This window comes from Planococcus citri, chromosome 4 (assembly GCF_950023065.1).
Source record: "Planococcus citri chromosome 4, ihPlaCitr1.1, whole genome shotgun sequence".
In the NCBI taxonomy this organism is placed as follows: domain Eukaryota; kingdom Metazoa; phylum Arthropoda; class Insecta; order Hemiptera; family Pseudococcidae; genus Planococcus; species Planococcus citri.
The window spans coordinates 9,915,707-9,941,210 of record NC_088680.1 but is presented as its reverse complement, the minus strand read 5'-3'; the positions used below and the strand labels follow the sequence as shown (position 1 = coordinate 9,941,210).

At 35.3% G+C, this 25,504-nt stretch overlaps 2 protein-coding genes across 3 annotated transcripts in view; one reads left to right on the top strand and one right to left on the bottom strand.

The window, feature by feature from the left end:
* Positions 1-21,740, top strand: part of LOC135843622 (uncharacterized) — a 192,006-nt gene extending 170,266 nt beyond the window's left edge. The window contains exon 5 of the mRNA XM_065361569.1: positions 21,628-21,740. Coding sequence (XP_065217641.1) covers positions 21,628-21,692 — 65 coding nt within the window. The 3' untranslated portion in view covers positions 21,693-21,740. The remainder of the gene's footprint in view (positions 1-21,627) is intronic.
* Positions 7,521-9,971, bottom strand: LOC135844472 (27 kDa primary mesenchyme-specific spicule protein-like). Of its 2 annotated transcripts, XM_065362690.1 has the most exons (6): positions 9,867-9,971; positions 9,124-9,427; positions 8,898-9,052; positions 8,652-8,719; positions 8,464-8,507; positions 7,521-8,390 (listed from the first exon to the last, which is right to left on the bottom strand). In XM_065362690.1, exons 1-2 carry the CDS (start codon positions 9,899-9,901, stop codon positions 9,127-9,129), a joined length of 336 nt encoding a protein of 111 aa, XP_065218762.1. In that variant the 5' UTR covers positions 9,902-9,971; the 3' UTR covers positions 7,521-8,390; positions 8,464-8,507; positions 8,652-8,719; positions 8,898-9,052; positions 9,124-9,126. The 2 variants fall into 2 exon arrangements, 1 of the variants encoding a protein (XP_065218762.1); XR_010558539.1 differs by lacking the exon at positions 8,652-8,719.
* Positions 21,741-25,504: the final 3,764 nt, after the last annotated feature.

Below are 25,504 nucleotides of genomic sequence, written 5' to 3'. Positions count from 1 at the left end.
TTTTTGTCATTTTGTCTTTTTGTCATTTTGTCTTTTTGTCATTTTGTCTTTTTGTCATTTTGTCTTTTTGTCGTTTTGTCTTTTTTTTGTTTTGTCTTTTTGTCGGTTTGTCTTTTAATCTTTTTGGTCTTTTTCAGTCTTTCGGTCTGTTCATCTTTTCGTTTTTTTGTCTTGTTGTCTTTTCATCTGTTCGTGTTTTCGTCTATTTGTCTTTTTGTCATTTTGTCTTTTTGTCATTTTGTCTTTTTGTCGTTTTGTCTTTTTGTTGTGTTGTCTTTTTGTTGTTTGGTCTTATAATCTTTTTGGTCTTCTTCAACAGGGTTGTACAAAAACGTGTTTTTTTAAAAAAAAAAAAAACAAAAAACCGTATTTTTTGGTTTTAAACGTTTTTTTTTTGTTTTAAAACAGTTTTTTTCTTTTGTTTAAAACTATGTGTTTAAAACGTGTTTTAAACACGTTTAAAATGTGTCTTAAACATAAATTCATTTGTTTTGAGTTCACCAGACATCAATTTTCAAGATGTGACGTCATAAAATAGCTATAAAGCTCAAGAAATATTGAAAACTTGGAATCAAAACACAAAATTTGTCTTTAAAAATACAGTTTGTTCAATTTCACTTTTTTCTTTTTTTCAACAAGAAACTAAAAAAAAGGTGTTTTTTTAGGAAATTGGAGTTGAAAAAAAACACATTTAAAACAAAAAAAAACATTGTTTTAAGCAGTTTTAAACGGCATTTTTTGTTTAAAACATCGTTCTGTTTTTTTTCATTTGTTTTAAACGCAGTCTTTCGGTCTGTTCGTCTTTTCGTTTTTTTGTCTTTTTGTCTTTTCATCTATTTATCTATTCGTCTTTTTGTCTTCTTGTCTTTTCGTCTATTCGTCTTTTCGTCGTTTTGTCTTTCAGTCTTTCTGTCTTTTCGTCTTTTGGTCGTTTGGTCTTCCCTTTTTTTTTTTTTTTTTTTTGGTCTTTTCATTTTGGTGAAAGCTTATTGAAAGCTTATGAGCAGGGTTGTGCTGTAGAATACACCGTGTAGAATACATGGACATTCTACGCGTAGAATAGCACATGTAGAATAGCCTGGAAAAAGTGTAAAATGGGTAGAATGTGTAGAATAGGTAAATGTGCAGACAATTTTTTTTCGAAAAACATCATTTTTTCATTTTTTCCATCATTTATTTTATAATCAGGTTACATAATCAAAAAGAAGAAATTCCAAATTCACATTTCCAATTTAATTTGCTGAACAAAATAGTTGAACTTTCATTTTTCAAAGCGCATTTTTGATAAATAAACAATTTTTTTGGCTTTCAGATGGGTGATTTTGTCACATTCTACGCATTTTACATCGTATTTTACACATTCTACGCATTCTACGCATATTCTACACATTTTACACATTCCACATCAAATTTTACGCATTCTACACCAAAATGTAGAATAGGTTATTCTACGCATAGATACCCAACCCTGCTTATGAGTGACTTGAGATCTGTGATGAGAAATTCAGACTACAGAGATAGGCGGGTTCTGCGCCAGGAATGTCCATTTCGACTTCTTATTGACATTTTTTTCTGCCAAAATTACAAAAAATTCTACTTTCTTCTTTAAGCTATTCACAAAAATCTGCTTGTTGGAATTATGTGTAAATGACATGGTTCCTATTCATCAAAATTTCCAAAAAGTCTCAATTTTTGCCACGCTTGCAAAAAAATCCTATTCGTTTCAAAAACAGACTCAAGTTTTTGTTTTGTGAAAATCACAAAAAATCCTATCTTGTACCAGAATCTTTCCAAAAAAAAAGAGTGATTTAAGGATATCTTATTTGAGAAACTTTGACTGAAAAGGTGGGCGGGTTTTGCGTCAGGAATTTAAAAAATTATTTTAAATTTTTGTGAAACAGATGACAGAATGAGAGAAGTATTACAATTTTTTCTCCCCATGAATTATATAAAGGATAGTTACTCAAGTTCTTACTTTGAAGTGAGGGATTGTTTACAAATTTTAAGAGTTTTAGAGGATTTTGAAATTTGAGAATATAAATTTTAAAAAAAGCATAAATAGGTAGGTACATTATTGATGAAAGAATTTGAGTATCCATTTTTTTTTTCACTCTAAAAACACATTTCTAGATTTTGAGATTTTTTTTTTGTTTTGAAAAAGTTAAATCTGAAAATATTATTATCATTTTGATTGACGTGAAATTTTTTGGGATCCGAATTTTATGTATAAATAGGTACCTACGTTTTTAAATTAAATAAAATAGAAATTCAGAATTCGAAACTTGAACTCACATGGTGAAAAAAAAACAAACCATGAGCAATATTGACTCAGAAGGTGGGCGGATTCTGCGCCAGGAATGAAAATTGTTCGCTCATTATTGCCTTAAAACAAATATTACGATAAGAAAATCCAAAAAAATACTACCGGAGGTGGAAGGAAAACAATTTCCTGTCTCAAATTCACCTCTCGAGGATCCTTTAATCTAAACATGGAAAAGTGTTGTGATAATTATTTCACCCCATCATTTGTTTTGATGCATTGTGTGAGTCCAATTTTTCCTTCCTGGCGGTAAACGCGTCCTTCTTCCTAACCAAAATTGCTCATTATGAAAATCCAATCCCGATGCAACTGCATCCCTCGCACCTCCCTCTCGACGTCTCCTCTTCCATGACGAAAAAAAAATCATATTCCTTTTTCCAAACATCAAAATACCTATCACTCAAGTTACATTAAAACACGAATAAAAACCCCAGCAAAAAACTCACCTTACCTAATTGATGAAGGTGCGACGTTCTCGTCAATACGTATAAATCAAAGAAACACTCTTTGAATTATTTTTGAGCTATCGAATCATTCCAGCAAAAAGTAGATTTCCAGAGAGGTCACCTTTTTGATATTCATGAACGTCTATCTATAAAACGTCAGCGGAGCTTTGGCAAACAATTTTTCGGTACAGTGAATCTGGAAAATTTGAAAGATTTTAATCAATGATGGGGTTTTTCTCCCTTCTCGACATCAAACAGGACAGTGAAAAGTTAAATATCCTACGAGTATATCTGCGAAAAGAAATTCATCGCAAGGAGGAAAAAAAACAGACGGCAAATTTTACTTCCAACCATGATGAGCTGTGGGGGAGAATTAAAGATTGCTCTTTTTTTAACGTAATAAATATATTTCATTGGGATCCGAAGTGTTTATTTTTTCTTGAAACTGTCACCGAGTAATCCTGTTAATACGATATTTAATAACGTTAAGTGACAAGTTCACCGGCAACTTGGAGGGATAAGCCATGATAAATGATGTTGATGGTATTTCAGTTGTGTTAAAGGTAGGTACATAAAACTATACAGCAAACCGATATGAAATATTACCTCAGGAAACAGTGTTAACTTGTTATTTTAAGTGATGTTAAATTCGCTCACTCTCAAACGTTGGTATAGGTACACCCCTATAAGAAGCTTTTAAAATTAATGAAATTTTTGTAGGTATCGAAAAATAATCGAAAATGCAGGAAAAAACGTGGCGGTTCGATTTGAGAAAGACGATGTCGACGAGTCGCGAAACATCCTTAATACGAAGGGTGTGAAAGAGTTAGGGTAAAAAAGAAAGAAGGTCTTTAGTGTGCACCCTAACCTACCTCAATGCAATTTACCTTTCGTTATAGAGCACTGTACGGTAAGCTATAAAATCCATCTTTTGTTTGAAAAGTTTTCTTAAAGTCATACAATTATGCAGTATAAAGATATGGAGAAGCTTAAAGTCGACTAAATAAAGGTAAAATGCAGACTGCTAACTCGTTCTTCTTGCCAAAGTACGCATTAAAACGCCCGCGAACAAAGTAACCACAGTGGCAATAATCCGAAAGAGAAAGCAGACATATTGTTGGTTAAGTTTAGTATATACGCTGAGAAGAGATGAAGAGAGAAAGGGTGAATTTAAACAGACCCCTCTAGCTATACATAGATGAACCTAGGTATAGTTTTATATCGCTAACAGGAAGAAGAAGAAACTTTCACAACATAGGGTAGAGAGTTCTCGACGCAATCAAATTAAGTTATTTTCATTGCAAAGACCTAACATCAATTCCTAACACGTTTCCTATTAGCGCCCTTACCCTTATAATTCTGCGGCATATAATATTATCGTATTATACTAAAAGACCAGAGCGAGAGTGCGAATTGTGGCCATATATTAAAGTAGTTCAGCTTTCCAGTTTCCAGCCCAGCCATCTATACGTACTCTCTCTGTGAGATAAATTCGTATGTTTGTGCAAATGAAAGCATTGTCAATGGCGCCGACTAATTCTCTCTTCTCAATTACACATTCTCGTTCATTCTCTTCTTATACCAAGTTTTATAAATTGAGTGCAAATTTTACTTACCAAACTTTTCCCGCAAGCCTCTCATGAGCGCGACGAGCGTTTCGTTTTCGGAATTTTAAACTACCATAGATAGCTGTATAGGTATATTTGTTCTATAGGAAAACCAGAGACTTTGTTTGTAGATATTTGCGATATCGAGGCATTTTAAACATTCTTTCTGTTACGAATTAATCCTATCTTAGTTGCCACAATTTATTCAGTTCGATAATCGCGTCGCCAAGTTCGATGTAAACGAAGAAAAAATTTCCGCCTGTGGAACTAATATAACTTGGACACGTGCCGAGTAGAACGTTTATTTTTCCAAATTCAATGACTTCGGATATTATCCACGTGTTGGTGGAATTGAAAAAATAAACTTTGGGCAGAAAATACGGAGTTTGGAAAAGTCGTAATTTAACGCTGCGATAAATAAGAAATTTGAGATTGTGGGAAAATGTGAAAAAAATTGGAGACTGATTCGACTACATCGAAAAGAAAACCAGATAGATGAAAACTAACCAGAAATTTCGATTTTACGACCCAAAAACCCAAGAATTCGATACCTATATTGTATTTTTATCATTTTTTCAAATTCATCCCTTAAAAACCACCCTTATTCCAAAAAACCATCCGAGTCCTCTTCATCAATACAAATTACCCACTTTCACAGAAAAATAGTTGATCAGTACATAAAATTGATGCTAATAGATCAAAACCTCCCCTAAATGATCAAATATCACAGTGCACCCCTACAAAGGGGTTGAAATCGCAGAATGATGAAAATGACCAAGTCAGATACACTTGAATTGCACTTAAACTTTGATTCTACGTTCAAAAAACATTCATTTTTGATACCCATATTGCATTTTTATCAATTTTTCATATTCATCCCTTAAAAACCACCCTTATTCCAAAAATCATCTGAATCATTTTCATCAACACTACTTGCCCACTTTCGCACAGAAATAGTTGATGAATACATAAAATTGATGAAAATAGATCAAAACCTCCCCCCCCAGATCAAATATCAACCATGCACCCCTAAAAAGGGGGTGAAATTGCAGAATGATCAAAATTGCCAAGCTAGATACACTTTGCATCAACATTGATTCTACGTTCAAAAACATTCAATTTGATACCCATATTGCATTTTTATCACTTTTTCATATTCATCCCTTAAAAACCCACCCTTATTCCAAAAAACCACCCGAGTCCTCTTCATCAATACAAATTACCCACTTTCACAGAGAAATAGTTGATGAGTACATAAAATTGAAGAAAATCGATCAAAACCTCCCCTAAAACTTCAAATATCACAATGCACCCCTACAAAGGGGTTGAAATCGCAGCATGACGAATATTACCAAACCAAGTACACTTCAAATGCATTTAAACTTTGATTCTACGTTCAAAAAACATTCATTTTGATACCCATATTGCATTTTTATCAATTTTTCATATTCATCCCTTAAAAACCACCCTTATTCCAAAAATCACCTGAATCATTTTCATCAACACTACTTGCCCACTTTCGCACAGAAATAGTTGATGAATACATAAAATTGATGAAAATAGATCAAAACCTCCCCCCCCCCCAGATCAAATATCAACCATGGACCCCTAAAAAGGGGGTGAAATTGCAGAATGATCAAAATTGCCAAGCTAGATACACTTTGCATCAACATTGATTCTACGTTCAAAAACATTCAATTTGATACCCATATTGCATTTTTATCACTTTTTCATATTCATCCCTTAAGAACCCACCCTTATTCCAAAAAGCCACACGAGTCCTCTTCATCAATACAAATTACCCACTTTCACAGAAAAATAGTCGATGAGTACATAAAATTGAAGAAAATCGATCAAAACCTCCCCTAAAACTTCAAATATCACAACGCACCCCCACAAAGGGGTTGAAATCGCAGCATGATGAAAATTACCTAGCCAAGTACACTACTTCAAATGCATTAAAAATTTGATTCCAAGTTCAAAAAACATTCATTTTGATACCCATATTGCATTTTTATCACTTTTCACCAATCATCCCTTAAAAACCACCCTTACCTCAAAAACAACCCCTACCTCTTTCATCGCATTTTTTCTATAAAACCTGTCGTAAAAATACTTATCTATAATATCAATCCGAACTTATTATAAACAATCCAACCCCTTAATTGAAGAAATACCTAATCTCAACCCCTCCCCTCCACAGGGGGTTGAAAATAAGGGATGATGATAAAAACACATCATGGGTATCGTTTTCAATGTTTTTTAGCCCGCTGAATCCGAATCCGATGTTCTTTTCACGATTCAACGCACACAGAACACAAAAAACGTATGGTACATGGCTGTAGATGTAGAAAAAGCAAGTTTTTCAAGGACGAAACACCAATTTGGAAAGTTTTACTCGTCTGTATTCTGTCTATATCTTTCTTTTTCTGCGGTATGTATGTTGTGGGTAGAAAAATACCCGTAATTAATTCATTGGTGGAATCTCGCGTTGCGAACCAGTAGGTTATCTCTTTCTTCTTTCTCAAAACCGAGACGGTTAAAAAAATAAGCCAGGAGGTATTCGCGATGATGGTTGAGAATTCGACTTTATCAGTTTATTTTTTTCCAACAACGTACACTTTTCTTTTCCACTACATTGAACGTAATAATTTTAAAATCATATTGGATATTTGTAAAAACAAGCGAAAAAAAGTTTGTCGGTTCAAAGTTCTTAGTTCTCGCGATGATGTTGGGGTTGCGGTGGTGGAGTAGTGAAGAGGTAGGGTTGAAGCGTTGCAATTAGATGAAGATAATTGAATTTTTAGTCACATCGCGACGAGAATTATGCAGCTAAAACGTATCATAACAACGTTTAAATTCACCCTCGATATGATTCGTATTAGAGTTATGAATATTAACGTACTTCAACTATAGCCAGGTATTTGATATGTAAATACAATCTGTAGTCGAGAGTCGAGTAAACTTGAAAATTTATAAAGTCGAAAACATACTTTACCAACCTTCTTGCTTTTTGTTTTTTCTTTTAGAAACTGTTCGAATATAAATTATTTTGTAAGTGTTTAGAAAATTTATATAAACTCAAAGACGAATTTGAAAAAAATAGACAAATAATTACATTCATCTATAATAAGAATGAAGTTTTGGATTCAATTGGACCCAAATCGGACCAAATTGCTGAAAAAATGATCATCCAGTACATAGAATGAGAATATCCGATTGAATCAGGTTGGGTCTAAAATATTGAATTCAGTAGCTACCTCAAAACTGAGCTACTCAATTTGCCAAAAAAAAAAGTTTTGGATACAATTACATCCAATTGAACCAAATTTTAAAAAAACAACTGTCCATCCAATAATAATTATTGAATCACAACATAACCGAAAAATGTCTATGCATACCCAATCGAATCAAATATGGATCACATTGGATCTACAATTGAATCCAATTACGTCCAATCTGATTTGACAAACGTAGTGAGTGAAATTTTTAAATAAACAATTTTTTCAAAAACGTACAAGGATAAGTTAACACAGAAAAATGTATGGTACGCTTTGAAAAAGAAATAATTACGCACGTTTCGAAACGAAAATTTCACTCGCTACGTAAATTTGTTTTTGGAAAAATACGAAAAAACAAAAATAACTAAACAAAACAAAAATGAAAAAACAAGCTATAATACCGCTGCTAATAAAAAAAAAAAAACACCTGAAAAAAATAACGAAAAACAAAAATAAATAAACTAAAGAAAAACCACTGATGAAAAAAAAACTGAAAAAAAGAAAAAATTGAAATTAAAAATGGATAACTGCGAAAAACAAGAAAGAAATATAAATACCATCTCACTTACTATGTTTTTTCTAGGGCGCCCACGTTTTGGAGTACATAGACTTCGAAGTACTTGCAACGTTCAATTAATTGCAAATGAGAGAACAGCGTTTGGGCGCTGCTGCTGCAGCTGCTGTTGCCACCGCCGCCATGGAAACAAAAACTGCGATCTTCTGAAAAAAAAATAACCTGAAAAAGAAAAAAATTGAATTAAAGATGGAAAAGTAACTTTGGAAAAAAAAATGAAAATCTATGTACTTACGAAAACAAAAACTGTGAACAAAAAACTCTTCTGAAAAAAATAACCTGAAAAAGAAAAAAATTGAATTAAAAATGGAAAAGTAACTTTGAGAAAAACAATGAAACATCTAATTACGGTAAAATTAAGACCTAAAAACATAATTAAAAATGGAAAAGGTTAATTTGAAAAAAAAATGAAAATCTACTTACAAAAACAAAAACTGCTCTATTTACAAAAACAAAAACTGCGAACAAAAAACTTTTCTGAAAAAAATAACCTGAAAAAGAAAAAAATTGAATTGAAAATGAAAAAGTAACCGGATGACCTGAAAAAGAAGAAATTTGAAATAAAAAGGGTAGAGGCCTTTTTATAATGCTACGTTTTTTGCTGTAGAAAAAAACGTAGCATTTAAAAAAGGCCTTAACTTTGAAAAAAAAAATGAAATATCTACTTACGGAAACAAAAACTGCGATCTTCTGAAATAACCTTAACACCTAAAAACAAAAACTGCTGGCTTCTGAAAAAAAAACTGAAAAAAATTGAAATAAAAAATGGAAAAAGTAACTTAAAAAATATCTATTTACACAAACACGAGCTTCGGAGAAATGACCTGAAAAAGAAAAAAATCGAATTAAAAAAGGGGTAACTTCAAACAAAAGAAAAAATGAAATATCTACTTACAAATCATTTATTTTCTCTTCTTTTCTTCGATGACGAATCTAAATTTATTATACCTGATGAGAAGATTGGAGTTTCATTACTCCCGCCACCCGTACTAGGGCTGGGGCTTGGGCCGTTTCCAGGCGGGCCGTCTCCGGGGGGGCCGTTGTTGGGGCCTGGACCAGGTCCAGGGCCAGGGCCATGGCCTCCACCTCCGCCGTCGTTTGCCTCAACCAGTGTCTCAAGGATTGCTGCTTTCAGCAATAATTTCCTAAACAAGCTTACAGGTATTTCCATCATTAGCCCAGGATTAGGATCTTCGAGCCTGTAAAAAAAATAAATTAAAAAAAATCAAATTAGAATTAATATGAATTGAAAAAAGTAAAATAATCAAAGACCAAAAACGTCAGTAAAAAAAATTAAAAATGAAAACTATGAAGAAAAAAAAATGAAATTTCAAATAAGGTAACGTTGAAATAATGAAAAAATGATGAATAAATAAATAAAAATGAAAAAGTGAAAATGGAAAAATGAAAAATTGCACGAAAATGAAAATAAAAAATTGCACGAAAATGAAAATCAAAAAAAATTTAAAATAATAAATTGCACGAAAATGAAAATAAAAAAAAAATAAAATAAAAAATTAAAATAAATTGCACGAAAATGAAAATCAAAAAAAATGTAAAATAAAAAATTGCACGAAAATGAAAAACAGAAAAAAATTTAATATAAAAAATTCAAATGAAAATGAAAAGTACACTCACATTAGCATCAAGTTATTCAAGTTGATATTAGCCATAGTAGGAAGAGAGCTCGAGGTCTGACTTGTACGACGAGTGATGGTGAAATGAGAAAGAAGAAGACTGAACTTCTCCCGAAGTCAATAAATCCCCCCCCCCTATTTTTATTACCTGAGTTCGAACATCTGCTCTTGCCAAATGTTTAGAATTTGACCCAGAGGGCAGGTGTTGGAATTCAGGTAATAAAATTGTGAAGGGGTGTACGGGAGGGGATTAGGCACACCATTTGGCCAGGAGTGCAGATGTTTGACGCAGGTAATAAAACGACGGGGGGGCTTCTAAACTGCAGGTGCATTTCCGACGCAGGTAATAAAAACGACCAGAAGACTGAACTCCTCCCGAAGTCAATAAATCCCCCCCTATTTTTATTACCTGAGTTCGAACATCTGCTCTTGCCAAATGTTTAGAATTTGACCCAGAGGGCAGGTGTTGGAATTCAGGTAATAAAATTGTGAAGGGGTGTACGGGAGGGGATTAGGCACACCATTTGGCCAGGAGTGCAGATGTTTGACGCAGGTAATAAAACGACGGGGGGGCTTCTAAACTGCAGGTGCATTTCCGACGCAGGTAATAAAAACGACCGAAATACGCGACAGTGCCAGGACCGGCGCTGCTTACGATGTAATACTTAGTGCCAGGCTAGGCACTGCCAAAGCAGAAAATTGCATATAGACGGTGCCAGGTGAGGCACTATATAAACTCTTTCTTATTGTAGATTCATATTTGCAATTTTTCATTGCACTCATGCAGTGCCAGACTAGGCACTCTATGAATGACTTTATACAGTGCCCAACCTGGCACCGTATATTTGCAATTTTACACTTATGCAGTGCCAGACTAGGCACGATGGGGCAGTTTTGGTAATTTCCAAAATTTGAAGGCTCAAATCCCAGAATTCTTTATGTAATTTTGACCAATAAAATTCAAAAAATATAAAAAGTTGTGATGGAAACCCCTTATGACCTATCTCTTCTTCTCACCTTCAGTGCCCTTAAATGTGTTCAAAATATTAAAAAATTGAAAACCATGTGTCACACATTGTCTCTATGGATTTTGAAAGTGTTAAGTTAAAATACAAATCTATGTATTGGTTATTTTTGGAGATAAGATCCCTCAATGCCCCTTCAACTACCTCTACATTTTTGAGAGGAAATAAAAAATGATAAGTATTTGATGTGACATGTCGATTGCAGCACATTCTGGGAGGCTAGCTCAAATATTTACTGAATTTTTGGACTCAATTTATTGGTGTTTTTCTCCTCTTTCTCCTTCTCCTCCTTCTTCAAATGGTTCGAGCCTCCAGTTGGGTATATTGATCCAATTTCAAAAAATATTTTTCCTAAAAATGTGTCAACAGAAATTTTAACTGCAATTTTTGGAGGATTTTGACCAAATTCAGTGGAGACCATCAATTTGAGTCAACAGTCACTCAGAAAACTTCTTGACTCCAGAGATGCGACTGGAAAGGGGATATGGATCCTCAAAGAGAGGGAATTTTCGAAAAAAAATCGTGGTTTTCTCGTTCTAGCCTGCCTACCAACCTGTTTTGAGGAAGATGACTCAGTACTAAAGAATGAAATTTCAGATTCTGAGTCGACCTAGGTCATTGCCACTGGAATCAAGGTCACTTTTAGGGGCCTACTGAGCGGTTAAAAATTTGCAAATCAATTATTTTTGAGTAAATTCGTGTTTTGAAAATTGTTCCTTTTGAAATACTTCACATTAATTTAACCCAATTATTGAAAGATATCATTTCTGAAACTGAAGAAATATTTTGGAATTAAGTGGTGCCAATTTTCTAGTTGGAATTATTGCAAATCTCAAAAAATCGAGAAAAATTGCCAAAAGTTTAATATCGCACCTCGGGAGTAATAAAGTCACATCTCAAAAAAATTTGATTTTGATGTTTTTGCATTTTTTGGGTTTGTATGACACCCCCTCAACCAAAAATTACACTTTGAGTTGGGTACATTATCTAGATCTTGTAAAAAACGCAAATGGCCTAACTCAAAATCTCAACAACATTGCAAGTTGTTTGGAGTTATAAGGGTACATCTCAAAAAACTCCACCTTTTTTGAGCAAATTTCGCACATACAAAGTGTTAACAAATAGTTTTGATTGTTTTGAATGTTTGTTAGTTAGAAATAGTCACAAGGAGTGCATTTTTTATTGGTTTGTACCAAATGGAAAAAATTTTTTAAATTGATCACTTTTTAGAAAAATGAATTTGCAGATATCATGAAATTTTAGTTTTTTGAGAAAAACTCAAAAACTAAGCACTCTAGAAAAAAACTAATGACATTACGTCGATTGGAAATTTAATTCTCTACAACTTTGTTAACATGAAATTTTTTTTGGACGCTTCCTTTCGTCTCCACATCAACTTTAATGAAAGGTTATAACTCAAAATGTTTTCCAAACATTGAAATATTTCCTCTTTAAGATTTTATTTTTCAAAGTGTTCTTATGCTAAATGAAGGTAGGATACCAGATCTTTAAAATGAGGTGCTATTCATTCCTCGTCGTCGTCGTAGTCGCGCTCCTTTACAGGAGATAGCGTATACTTCCATCTATATCAGCCGGTTTCTAGCGTATCTGATAGTTTCTTTCAGGGTCTTACAGGGAGAGTTGGCCGGTGAGTTTGTTGTTAACATCTCCGATCGTTTCCTCCCTCTTGTAGTTCTTCCTTGAATTTTCCCCTGTACCGCTAGCATGAAAATACCGTTTTCTCGTATTTTATGAGCTAGATACTTTAGCTTTCTGTTCTTTATATCTTCTACTACGACTTTCCGCTCCTCTCCTATTCTTGCTAATACTTCCTGGTTGGTGATGAAGTCCTTCCATGAGATCCGTAGTAGCCTTCGATAGCACCACATCTCAAAAGCAGATACTTTCTTCTCGCATTCTGCACTCATGGTCCATGTTTCACAGGAATACTTCAGAACGGTCCATACGTAGCATCGCATAATTCTCTTTCTCAGAGCTAGACTCATCGTTCGATTTCCCAGCACATTGGCTAGGTTGTTAAAGGCGCTTTTTGCCATTCCAATCCGTGATTTAATTTCTTTATGATCTCTACCATCATTATTTATCAGTGCTCCAAGGTATCTGAACTGATTTACATTTTCAATTTCTTGAGTTCCGATGTTGATTTTGACCTCCTTGAAGTCTCCTTTTGTAAATCTCATCACCTTGGTCTTGCCTGCATTTATCTTCATTCCATATTTTAATCCAGCACTGTTGATTTGGTTGATCATTTTCTGCATCTGCGCTTCTGTTTCAGCAAGGATCACTTTGTCGTCTGCGTAGCTTATTTCATTTATTCTCTTGCCGTTGATCTTGAATCCCATTTGTTTGATTCGCGCTTCTCTCATTATTTCTTCTGCGTACACGTTGAACAGCCTAGGTGAGAGGGGGCATCCTTGTCTCACGCCTCTCTTTATACCACATCTATTCTCCGAGTACTCAGTTCCAAACTTGATATTTGCGCTCTGCTCCCAGTACAAGTTCTTGATTATCCGCAGGTCTTTGTCATCGATATTGTATTTCTTCAGGATCTCCAGCATCCTCTCATGGTTGACACGATCAAATGCTTTTTCATAGTCGACGAAGCAAGCAATAATTTCCCTGTTTGCATTCAGTGCTCTTTGGATGATCACTTTCAGCAGGGCAATTGCATCTCTCGTCCCTTTTTTTGCTACAAAGCCATATTGTGTTTCGCTTAGATTTTCGTCTATCTTCTTTTCAATTCTGGCATTTATGATGGATAGTAGTAGCTTTAGAGCATGGCTCATTAATGCGATGGTTCTATATTCAGAGCATTTTTGCGAGTTATTTTTCTTCGGTATTGGTACAAAATTTACTGCTTTGAAGTCCTTAGGCAGTGTACCTTCATCGTATATCTCATTTATCATCTTCAGCAGTTCTTTTTCGTACTCAGGTGTTAGATGTTTAATCAAGTCTACTGGTATGAGATCTTCCCCCACTGCTTTGTGGTTTCTGGCTCTCTTCACCGCATTTCTCAGCTCCCACATTTCGATTCGTGGTGCCTCCTCTGTGGATGAAACTTCCATTTGAGCCGGACGTGTGTCATCTCCATACAGTTCCTGTATGTAGCTGATCCAGACCTCTTCTGTTTCTTGATTGTTAACACAATACTTTCCGTCTTTTCTTCGCATGTATGCTATTCCACTTCTCCTTTTCTTATGGGCAGCCATCATCTGCTTCACTTTGGTATGCATTTCTCTAGAGTTGTGTCTTTTCTCCAGTTCTTCTACTTCTCGACACTTCTCCTCATACCATTCATTTTTGGCCATTCTGCACATTCCCATGATCTTGTGATTTAGTTCTGTGTATTCACTACTTGGTCTGTTTGCATTCCTTCGTTCTTCCATCAGATCCAGTATCTCTTGAGTTATCCATGGTTTGTGTTTTCTTTTATCTTTGAGTGGAATAGACTTTTCTGCTGCTTTTTTAACCTTTCGCTTCCATTCTTGCCACTTCTCTTCAATACCTTGTTCTTCTTCCAACTTGTCTTCCTTTTGTTTTTCCAGTTCTTCTTGGAATTTCTTCTGCACATGCTTTGATTTGATCTTTGCAATGTCAAGTTGTTGGTATTGTTCTTTGCTCTTCTTCTGGCTCTTCATGACTATCTGGCATTTTGCAGCCAGTAGCTTATGGTCAGTGTTGCAGTCAGCACCAGGATATGTATGACAGTTCTTCACCATGTTCTTGAATCTTCTTTTTACAAGAATGTAGTCTATCTGGTTTCTGGCTCGATCTCCAGGACTGACCCATGTGTATAATCTTCTTGCATGTTGTTTGAACCAGGTATTGCATATTATTAGATCGTGTCTTTCTGCGAACTCTACGAGCATTTCTCCTCTTTCATTCTGCTCTCCAAGTGCGTGCTTCCCTGCCACTTGGCTACCATGATCATTCCCGACTTTGGCATTGAAGTCTCCCATCAAAAACACAACATCATTGTTTTTTGAGCAATTCATTACTTCTTCTAGGTCATTGTAGAAGTTATTGATTTCTGCTGTACTGCTTTCTGCTGTTGGCGCATAAACTTGGATTATCACGATTGGTTTTGGCTTGACCTCCAATCTCACAAATATTATCCTCTCTGATTTTGGAATTATGGCACTGATTTTATCGCTGATTCTGGTATGTATTAATATACCCACACCTAGTTCGTGTGTGTCTTTTCCAGCGTAGATCATTTCGTAATCCTTATCTACCCGGTTTCTGCCATTTCCAGTCCATCGGGTCTCGCTTATTCCTAATACGTCGATTTTTAATCTCCTGGCTTCCTTGATTACATTGGCAAGTTGTCCAATTTTATACAAGGTTCGTACGTTCCAGGTTGCGATGTTGATGTTGTTCCGCCTTGTTTTAACTCCGCGTATTCTTAGCACCCTATCCGGCTGCCTTGGCGGATGAGGATCAGCCTGACGGAGACTTAGGGCCATTGCTGAATTGATGTCCATATAATTCTAGGGAGATATAATGGTGTTGGTTTCCCGTTGCCTTCCACCATGGTTTTCTGTTGGGGTTTGCTCCCTTAGCTGAATGTGCCAGTTTTTAGGCGCTGGTATTCGCCTTCTCACTCTGAAGCCCTTGAGCTTCCCTGGGGCTGGAACAAGTGAGTTGTTGGTGTTCTGCAGCTGTTATGCATTCTTGTTTGTAATCCGGTATTTATGTAGAGGTTTGGCCTTCAGCTTGCCACTCCTCCCCGTCGTTCCACCCACTGGAGAATTCTGCTTTGGCCATGTTTATCGATTCCGAGTCCATCGAACAGCAACATGTTACCACCCCGCACGACGTGGACGCGCAGAATACCCCTGGTGTTGTCTTCGCCTTCTCATCTGTCCTCGGGGACTGGCTCCTCTTGATGATCCGAGCTACTACCTAGAGACTACCTCTAGCGACAACAACCTATGCCCTCGCGAGGCATTCATTCCTCACAATTAATTATAAGTTGATAAAAATAATGAATCAAGTTTTTAAAAAAAAAAAAGAAAATCGCTCTCCTGTAAATTTCACTATTTTGAGATGTGACCTTATTACTCTCAAGGTGCGATATATAGGTTATATATATATAGGCATCGCGGTAGGCTTATGAGCCAATTTTTCAAAATTTCAAAATTTTTAAAATCATTTTCAATTTCTGTTCTAATTAACTAATCGAAATTCTAATTGCACAGTCATTGAAATATATAATTTATCTGCATCAAGAAACAGAATAAAAAATTTTTGGAGAAAATTTTTTCAAAAAAATTTAAAAATTTTTTGAACTATATTGAATTTTGTGAAAATTGCTTGGTTGTCAAAAAGTCTGAACCACATCAAAATTTTTGGTATCAACAGTATTCCCATAGAGCAATAAAATGCAGAAAAATCATTAGTCAAATTTATCATCGTGCATACCCAATTTCAACAGGGCTTTGAGTATGCCGACCAGTACTTCCTATTCTATAGGCCTCATGTTAGTACTACATCTAGCGAACATCTCTGAGAAACATTTGGTGCGCGCAGCTAACTTTGACAAAACTAGTTTGAAACAGGTGGCTCACTTGTTATGTAACTTTAGCCTTTACGAAGTGAGCCAGGCTGGTAAACCTACTGGTTCACTTCTTATGCAAGATTAACCCATACATGGGTTCATAAGTGTGCTGTCGTGAACATATATATATAGATTTAAACTTAGTCATTGTGGTGCCCGTTTTAAGTATACGTAGTCATTGTGGTGCCCGGTTTTGAGCTTGAGGTGCCCAAATCGGGCACCACAAGGTTTTTTATGTAAAACGATGCAGAATCAAGTGAAATGCACTCTAAGGTGAAAAAAAAAATTTTGAGGCAGGCACCACAAGTACCAAGTTTATGTATCGGGCACCACTATGACTAACTATGATGAAAAATCCAAACTGCATCAAAACACCTTTATCATACATATATATGTGATCCTCTATGTAAGCGGGCACCACAATTACCATAAAAGACCCGGGCACCACAAGGTACTAGGTACGTGTATTTATATATTTTTTTTGAAATTTGCAATGGTAATCATAAGAATTGGCAACACTGAGTTTCAAAATATTTCCTATGTTTTAGAGACGATATCTTTTGATGTTTTGACACGAATAATGCGAAATATTTGATAAGAAAATATTTTTCAAGAATCAAAAAAACCAATTAGGTAACATAAGTAAACGCCCAGGCCTTTTGTTGTATTTCCTTGCGGGGGAGGGGGTAGGGACGCTACATTGAGGTTGCAAGTCCCTCATTTTCATACCCCATCCATCCTGTTCCTTAATTCAACATTTTTAATGTGGCAACCTTGATAGATTTTATATTTGGATAATTTTAACTTCAAAAAAAAGTTCAAATTTTTTTGAAAAAAGTTACCAATTTTTTTGATTTTTTAAAATTATTTTATTTTTTCAGTTTTTATAATTTTTTGATATTCTAACGAATTCTGAATCCGTAAACACCTCACACAGCCATCTGTGACAGCAATAAATGCAAACTATTTGCTGACTATTTTGAAAACCGCTTCAAACCTCATACTCAAGACATAAACCACGTGATCCAACCAGCAAAATCACAGTGTTTGCATTACAAATTCACCAACATCTCCGAACTCAAGTTTCGAATTAAAAAACTTAAAACTAAAAAATCACCTAGCCTGGATAACATAAATGATCAATTTCTCAAGAAAATGCCAATCTGCTGTATTCAAGTAATCTGGGGTATCTTCAACGCTTGTCTAAGACAAGGCTATTTCCCATAAGAATGGAAAAAAGCAATCATCGTTTTAATCCCCAAAAAAAAGTTCTGATCCAACTTCTCCTGCTAGCTATAGACAAATCAGCCTAATGACTTCACTTTCCAAATTACTAGAACATTTCATCTTGAAGGGCTTAACTAATCACACCAACAAAACATACAGCAACAACACACCAACTCCATCGTCTTACCAAAATTATCCACCGCGGTTTTGAAATTAACAATACACTGCCACAGCGTTCCTCGACATTAAACAAGCTTATGACTCTATATGGCATTCCAGTCTGCTACAAAAATTGGAGAATACTCAAGTACCTCATTACTTATTTGATACCTATCATCAAATTGTTCTTATCAGACTGCTACTTCCAGATTCGCATGAACAATTCACTTTCGGACCCTAAACCTATCTTCAGAGGCATACCTCAAGGAGCTGTTCTATGCCCTACACTTTTCAACATCTACTGCAACAACATCACAACTTCATCAAATGCTGAAGTTCTTCAATTTGCAGATGACACCTGCTTATGCACCCAAAGTAATAATCTCTCCAGTGCGATCAACAAACTCGAACAAAGTATCAACACCACCAACTCCTGGCTAAAATCCTGGAAACTTGAACTCAATCCAAACAAAACAGTTACAAAAATCTTCATGCTGAGACACCACTGCACCCCTACCAGCAACATTAATATTGAAGACACTACGATAGAATGGAGTGATGAAGCAGTTAAATATCTTGGAGTATTCCTTGACGAACGACTCACTTTCACAAGTCACATCTCACAGAAATTGAAAGCTACCTACTTCAAACTCAAAACACTTTTCCCACTAATCAACAGAAGTTCACATTTGAAAATCCAAACAACATTACTAATCTACAAGACTATTCTTCATCCTACTTTTACATATGCGGCTCCAGTGTGGCACGGTACCTCCAAAACAAACAAGAAAAAACTTCAAATATTCCAAAATGAATTTTGTCGAATCGCCACTAACGCTCCATGGTTTTGCCAGAATGCTCAAATACAACGTGAACTCAAAATTGAAACGATTGACGACTTTCTGAAAACTGTAACTGAAAAATACCTGAACAAATTATCTGATAACACCCTTGCCTGCTGCTTCAATATCGGGCAAAATCGCCCTTCAAGACTCAAACCAAAACTTCCTCAAAATTTTTTTTAGGTCTCTTAGCCGTAACTCTTTTCTTTCTCAAGTTATTTTTCAAGTATCCTATTTGTCAAATTCGTGAATAGCGCAATTGCGCTGAACTGAATAATAAAAGCTATCTATGTATCTATCTATCTGAACTTTCCCTTTGGAGTGACTGCATCGCTCCCGTGTAATGAAATATAACTAGTGAGATCCAAAAATTTTCAAATTTTGGACCTCTTTATAATTTTTTCAACTCAGATACCTATAAAAAATTTAATGTTTTAGAAAACTTCTTCAAAAATTTAAAAGTAACCCAAAGTGCTTGAAATTTTGATCACAACAATTTTAAAAACACTTTTGAAAAGAATTAAACTGTTTCTGAAACCAGAGTTGAGAATTCTCAGAAAAAATTGCAATCCAGGAACCCACCCAATTTTGTCGCAGGAAAATTTATCAATCAACTTTCAAAAATGTTCATACGAGTAGATTTGAAAAATTTTAAATTTAAAAACCGAGAACCTGACTTAACATAACCAAAAACTCCAGCCCTTCCAAACCCCACACATTTTCATCCCCACATCCCCCTTTCCATTCCGCAACTCAAACACGTATCTAATCGCTTAAACCAGACGGAAATAAGTACCTACAACACAGTCGAACATTAAAACCGATCGTTTCGTTATAAAAAGTGACGAACTCGATGCATCCATAAAACGTAAGACTGAAAATCTACACAGCCTAGAATAGGTTCAAGAACGGCTGTAAAACGCAACAACACACTAAAAAAAAAGCAGCTAAAACAAAACAGAAAAAAAACTTTCCGGTTTTTAAACGTTATTCGTCCATAACAATAAACGTAATATGACTTCAGATTCACGGTCCACTTTGAAACGTTTTAACTTTACTGCGTCGTCGTTTTATGCAATAAAATGCTAAAATGTAGAGAATAAATTACTTTTAACCATGAAATTGTACGCCGAATTCGCGTGCATCTGACTAACTACATATATACGAACGTATAAACTACACGACGTTTTATTTGGTCCTGTTGTCAGTGTTACTCTCTACAACCTACTAAATAATTACATGTTTTTAATAAAATACCATCGTATCGTATCGCGCCTCCGCTCGAAACATCGGTTAAAGCCCTTTTTCCCCCGGAGTATAGCATAGCGATCTGTGATGCCGCAAAAACGTATGTTCAATATTCGAAATACGTTCGCAGCACGTGCTTTTATTGTAAACAAACAAAAAAAAAAAAAGAAAGGAAAAGAGGAAATCTTAATTGGAAATATTTTTCAATATTTTCATTTACTGGCCTACGAGTAGGATAGTGTAAGTTTCAAGTTATGAGAAGTTTTTCCGAAAAAAGGCTTACGAGCGTAAAGGCAACTCGGATACTTTTCAAATCCTTAAGGATTTCTCAGATTTCATTTAAACATTTGCCAAGACGAGTAATACAAGTCGTGGCCAGTATTTCATGCTGCATTCGGTATCCCCCAGATTTACTAAGTCGGGTTATTATCAAATAACCTGCTCGGTAAAGAGTTGCCTTCACCGTTAAATACCGAATAAAGCGGTTGTGGTCTCTTAATTAACCTTACATTTATAAAATTTACGCTCCGAATGGTACATAGCTCGGGTTGTGGTAATTGGTTGAAAAATATGGTGTTTTTCCCTCTTTTTGTTCAATTCACCGGTGTGGTGGTATGTCTCAAGAGGAAGATAATGAGTCGTAAGTGTGGTTAATTTGCCAAGCTTAATTGGCTAATTTATTATTTAAAACGGCGTTAAAACGCTACTTTGACGTTTTTAGCGTTGATTTTTATTATTTTAACGAATAATTTTTCGTACATTTTAACGTGTACCTCCTTTGGACAGGTGAATTTCACGCTTGCTGTGTTGAAATTAGTCCTTTGTAACGTGTATACTCGTAGGCCAATTTTCATTCTCTTATATCGTTACATGAAAATAAGCATGGTCTCTATTTACTTATAATTTCCTCCAAAATGATGATTTTTTTTCCTCACACACATAAACGATTATTCGACTCTCGATGGATATTAGCATTAAAAATGAATAAATACTAAATAAAAGCCATTCCATTAAAAGTGTATGAAAAATCTTATATGGTTTTTATCTTAATCCGCAGCCATTATTTATACGCTACTGTCCAAAACAAAATTCTTTATCACCTTTAAATCGTTAAAATTTGCTCGTTCATTTTTAACTGCCTGCCTTATTTTTCGATAATTGCTTCTTCGCAGCAATTTATCTTATACCAGTCTAGTTTCTTGCTTTTTGCACCCTTTTTCCTTCCTTCGGTATTTCTGATCATTTCTTCGGCCTGTGTATGTGTTCGATGGGCTTTTCTTTTTCTAATTATTTACATCGAGGTATTTTTTTTCTCTCTTTGTGGCGGATTTTCTATAGTTTCTTGTTTGCTGGTCGGGTTGAATGGCTATTTATCAACGGGGTGAATTTTTGGGGTGTGGGAGGGTGATGGACGAGATGATTGGGTAGTTTTTTTGGGTGGGTGTGAAGGGGTGAATATTTTTTATTTTTTCGGGTTTGAAAATGTGGGTTTGAAAGTTTTGAAAGGGAAGGAATTTTGAGCCCAATTGATCCATTTTTTTTGGAGGAGGGGCAATAATTTTCAAAGTTAAATACCCTTATTGGATGTGACTGGCCTAATTTTGTTAATTGTACCAATAGGAAAATGATTTAATGAGTTTGTATGGAAATTTAATATTTGATTTCTCAAATCTGTTTCAGATGGATGTTTTCCCAGAACATCAAAAAAAACTCCGATGCAGAAAGTGAGAGATGAGCAACTTTGAAATATTCAACATGTGCATTTTTACTAATTCAACTCTTATTCTTACTCAACGAGGTAAATTTGGATTTAATTAACCAATAATAAAATCGAAAATAAGTTCCTTGAGCATGCAAAACATGGTTTTTTAAAAAGCTACGTGATTCAATTTATATACTTACCTGCACTTTTTTGTGGTGAGAATTTTTGAAAAAATGATCCCAATGAAAAATGGTCTCCTAAAATCTAATTTCAGTGGGTTTGAAAAATTTCCATCTTACTGACCAGGCTGAAAGCTTCAGTGAACTAGAACTGAGGGAAAATGAAGGATCAGTTTTTAAAAAGGAAAAATTATTCTTTTGAATATTTCAAAAGTTGGTTGAAATTTTGACATTTTTTCAGATTAATTCAATTTTTTCTTGTAGGTAACTTCAAAATTATGTTCAATTTTTTTTTCAGGAAAACGTCAAAACTAATCGCAAAATATTTTATTTTCAATGAGTTATTTTAATAATGGTTTCAATACAAAATAATTTTTTTGAAAATGGAAAAATGAAGAGCCTTTGTTTATAAAAACAAAGTTTTCAATCGGAGAGTTCCAATCTGGTGCATTTTTTTATACTTTTGTATACTTAGGTACTGCGTTATTCAAAAACATGATAATGAATTGAAATTAAAATTTGCCAACTTTTGGGGCATTCGACCCCTTCTTTTTCCTCATGTGTAAAACGTCTTTACATTAAGGATATTTTGTATTTTTTTTTTTTTTTTTTTTGAAAAATTTCCCAATTCATTTTCTATCTGCCAAACTGATTTTCAAAATGGGATTCTTATATACTGTAGGGATACAAGAGCCTCCAATCATGATTAAGATCCAAAGAAACATAATTTCGACTTTATGGAAACCAATTTGAATGGAAGGAAGGAGATCATTTTTGATTTATTTCTTTAAATTGTGAAAGTACCTAAAACATGATTTTTTTGACTAAAAATTAAAACCAGCATTCCCTGAGAGCACCAGATTAAGATTTTGAAGGAAATGTCCTCAACTCATGGACTCCAAACACCAAACCTGAGCCTCTCTTCAAAGCCTTAACAGATCGATACCTATGAAAGTACACATAACATATGTATGTAGGTACCTACCTACAGGTTCCTGACAAAGGAAACCTTTTCAAGTCACACTCTCCGATTTGAGAGAAATCAAGTTGGGTTGCAAAATCATGTCCCAAGACCCTCGTAACTAAAATTTCGTAAGCTAAAATTCATTTTTAAATTTTTAATAAATTTTTAAAAATTTAAAAAGTTTAAAATTTTCAAACTTTTTTTCGAAACTTGAATTTTTAATTTTTTTAGAAAAATGGGCCTAAGTATATGAATCAACAACTAATAGCTTTGGACCATTTTGGATCTTCCAGAGATTTTTTAATTTTCTCCGTCGTCGTTGTAGTCGCGCTCCTTTACAGGAGATAGCGTATATGTCCATCTATATTAGCCGGTATCTAGCGTATCTGATCGTTTCTTTCAGGGTCTTACAAGGAGAGTTGGCTGGTGAGTTTGTTGTTAACAGCTCCGATCGTTTCCTCCCTCTCGTCAATCTTCCTTGGATTTTCCCCTGTACCGCTAGCATGAAAATACCGTTTTCTCGTATTTTATGAGCTAAATACTTTAGCTTCCTAGTTTTGATATCTTCGACTACGATTTTCCGCTCCTCTCCTATTCTTGCTAATACTTCCTTGTTGGTAATGAAGTCCTTCCATGAGATCCGTAGAAGCCTTCGATAGCACCACATCTCGAAAGCGGATACTTTATTCTCGCATTCTGCACTCATGGTCCATGTTTCGCAGGAATACTTCAGAACGGTCCATACGTAGCATCGCATAATTCTCTTCCTCAGATCTATACTCATTGTTCGATTTCCCAGCACATTGGCAAGGTTGTTGAAAGCGGTTTTTGCCATTCCAATCCGTGATTTAATTTCTTTATTATCTCTGCCATCATTGTTTATCAGCGCTCCAAGGTATCTGAATTGGTTTACATTTTCAATTTCTTGTGATCCGATGTTGACTTTGACCACTTTATCATCTCCTTTTGTAAATCTCATCACCTTGGTCTTGCCTGCATTTATTTTCATTCCGTATTTTAATCCTGCACTGTTAATTTGGTCAATCATTTTCTGCATCTCTGCTTCTGTCCCAGCAAGGATCACTTTGTCATCTGCATAGCTTATTTCGTTTATTCTCTTGCCGTTGATCTTGAATCCCATTCGTTCGATTCGCGCTTCCCTCATTATTTCTTCTGCATACACATTGAACAATCTGGGTGAGAGGGGGCATCCTTGCCTCACACCTCTCTTTATTCCACATCCGTTCTCTGAGTACCCAGTTCCAATCTTGATGTTAGCGCTTTGCTCCCCGTAGAGGTTCTTGATTATTTGCAGGTCTTTGTCATCGATATTGTATTATTTCAGGATCTCCAACATCTTCTCATGGTTGACACGATCAAATGCTTTTTCATAATCGATGAAGCAAGCAATGATTTCCCTATTTGCATTCAGTGCTCTTTGAATGATCACTTTCAGCAGGGCAATTGCATCTCTCGTCCCTTTTTTCGCTACAAAGCCATATTGTGTTTCACTTAGATTTTCATCTATCTTCTTTTCAATTCTGGCATTTATGATGGAGAGTAGTAGCTTCAGTGAGTGGCTCATCAGTGCGATAGTTCTATATTCAGAGCATTTTTGCGAGTTGTTCTTTTTTGGTATTGGTACGAAGTTTACTGCTTTGAAGTCCTTAGGCAGTGTGCCTTCATCGTATATTTTGTTTATTATCTTCAGCAGATCTTTTTCATACTCTGGTGTTAGATGTTTAATCAAGTCTGCTGGTATGAGATCTTCCCCCACTGCTTTGTGGTTTCTGGCTTGCTTCACTGCATTCCTCAGCTCCCACATTTCAATTCGTGGTGCCTCTTCTGTGGATGAAACTTAAATTTGAGCCGGACGTGTATCATCTCCATACAATTCTTGTATGTAGCTGATCCAGACCTCTTCAGTTTCTTGATTGTTGACACAGTACTTTCCGTCTGTTCCTCGCATATATGCTATTCCGCTTCTCCTTTTCTTGTGGGTGGCCATCATCTGCTTCACTTTGGTATGCGTTTCTCTAGAGTTGTGCCTTTTCTCCAGCTCTTCTATTTCTTGGCACTTCTCCTCATACCACTTGTTTTTGGCCATTCTGCACATTCCCATGATCTGATTATTTATCACCTTGTATTTGTTACTTGGTCTGTTTTCTTTTCTTTGTTCTTCCATCAGATCCAGTATCTCTTGAGTCATCCATGGTTTGTGTTTTCTTCTTCCTTTGAATGGAATAGACTTTTCTGCTGCTATTTTAACTTTTCGCTTCCATGTTTGACACTTTTCCTCGATACCTTGTTCTTCTTCCAACTTGTCTTCCTTTTGCTTTTCCAGTTCTTCTCAGAATTTCTTTTGCACTTCTTTTGATTTGATTTTTGCAATGTCAAGCTGTCGGTATTGTTCTTGGCTCTTCTTCTGGCTCTTCAAGACTAGCTGGCATTTTGCAGCCAATAGTTTATGGTCAGAGTTGCAGTCAGCACCAGGATATGTGTGGCAGTTCTTCACTGTGTTCTTGAATCTTCCTTTTACAAGTATGTAGTCTATCTGGTTTCTGGCTCAATCTCCAGGACTGACCCATGTGTATAATCTTCTTGCATGTTGCTTGAACCAGGTATTGCATATTATTAGATTGTGTCTTTCTGCAAACTCTACGAGCATTTCACCTCTTTCGTTCTGCTCTCCAAGTGCGTATCTCCGAAAAT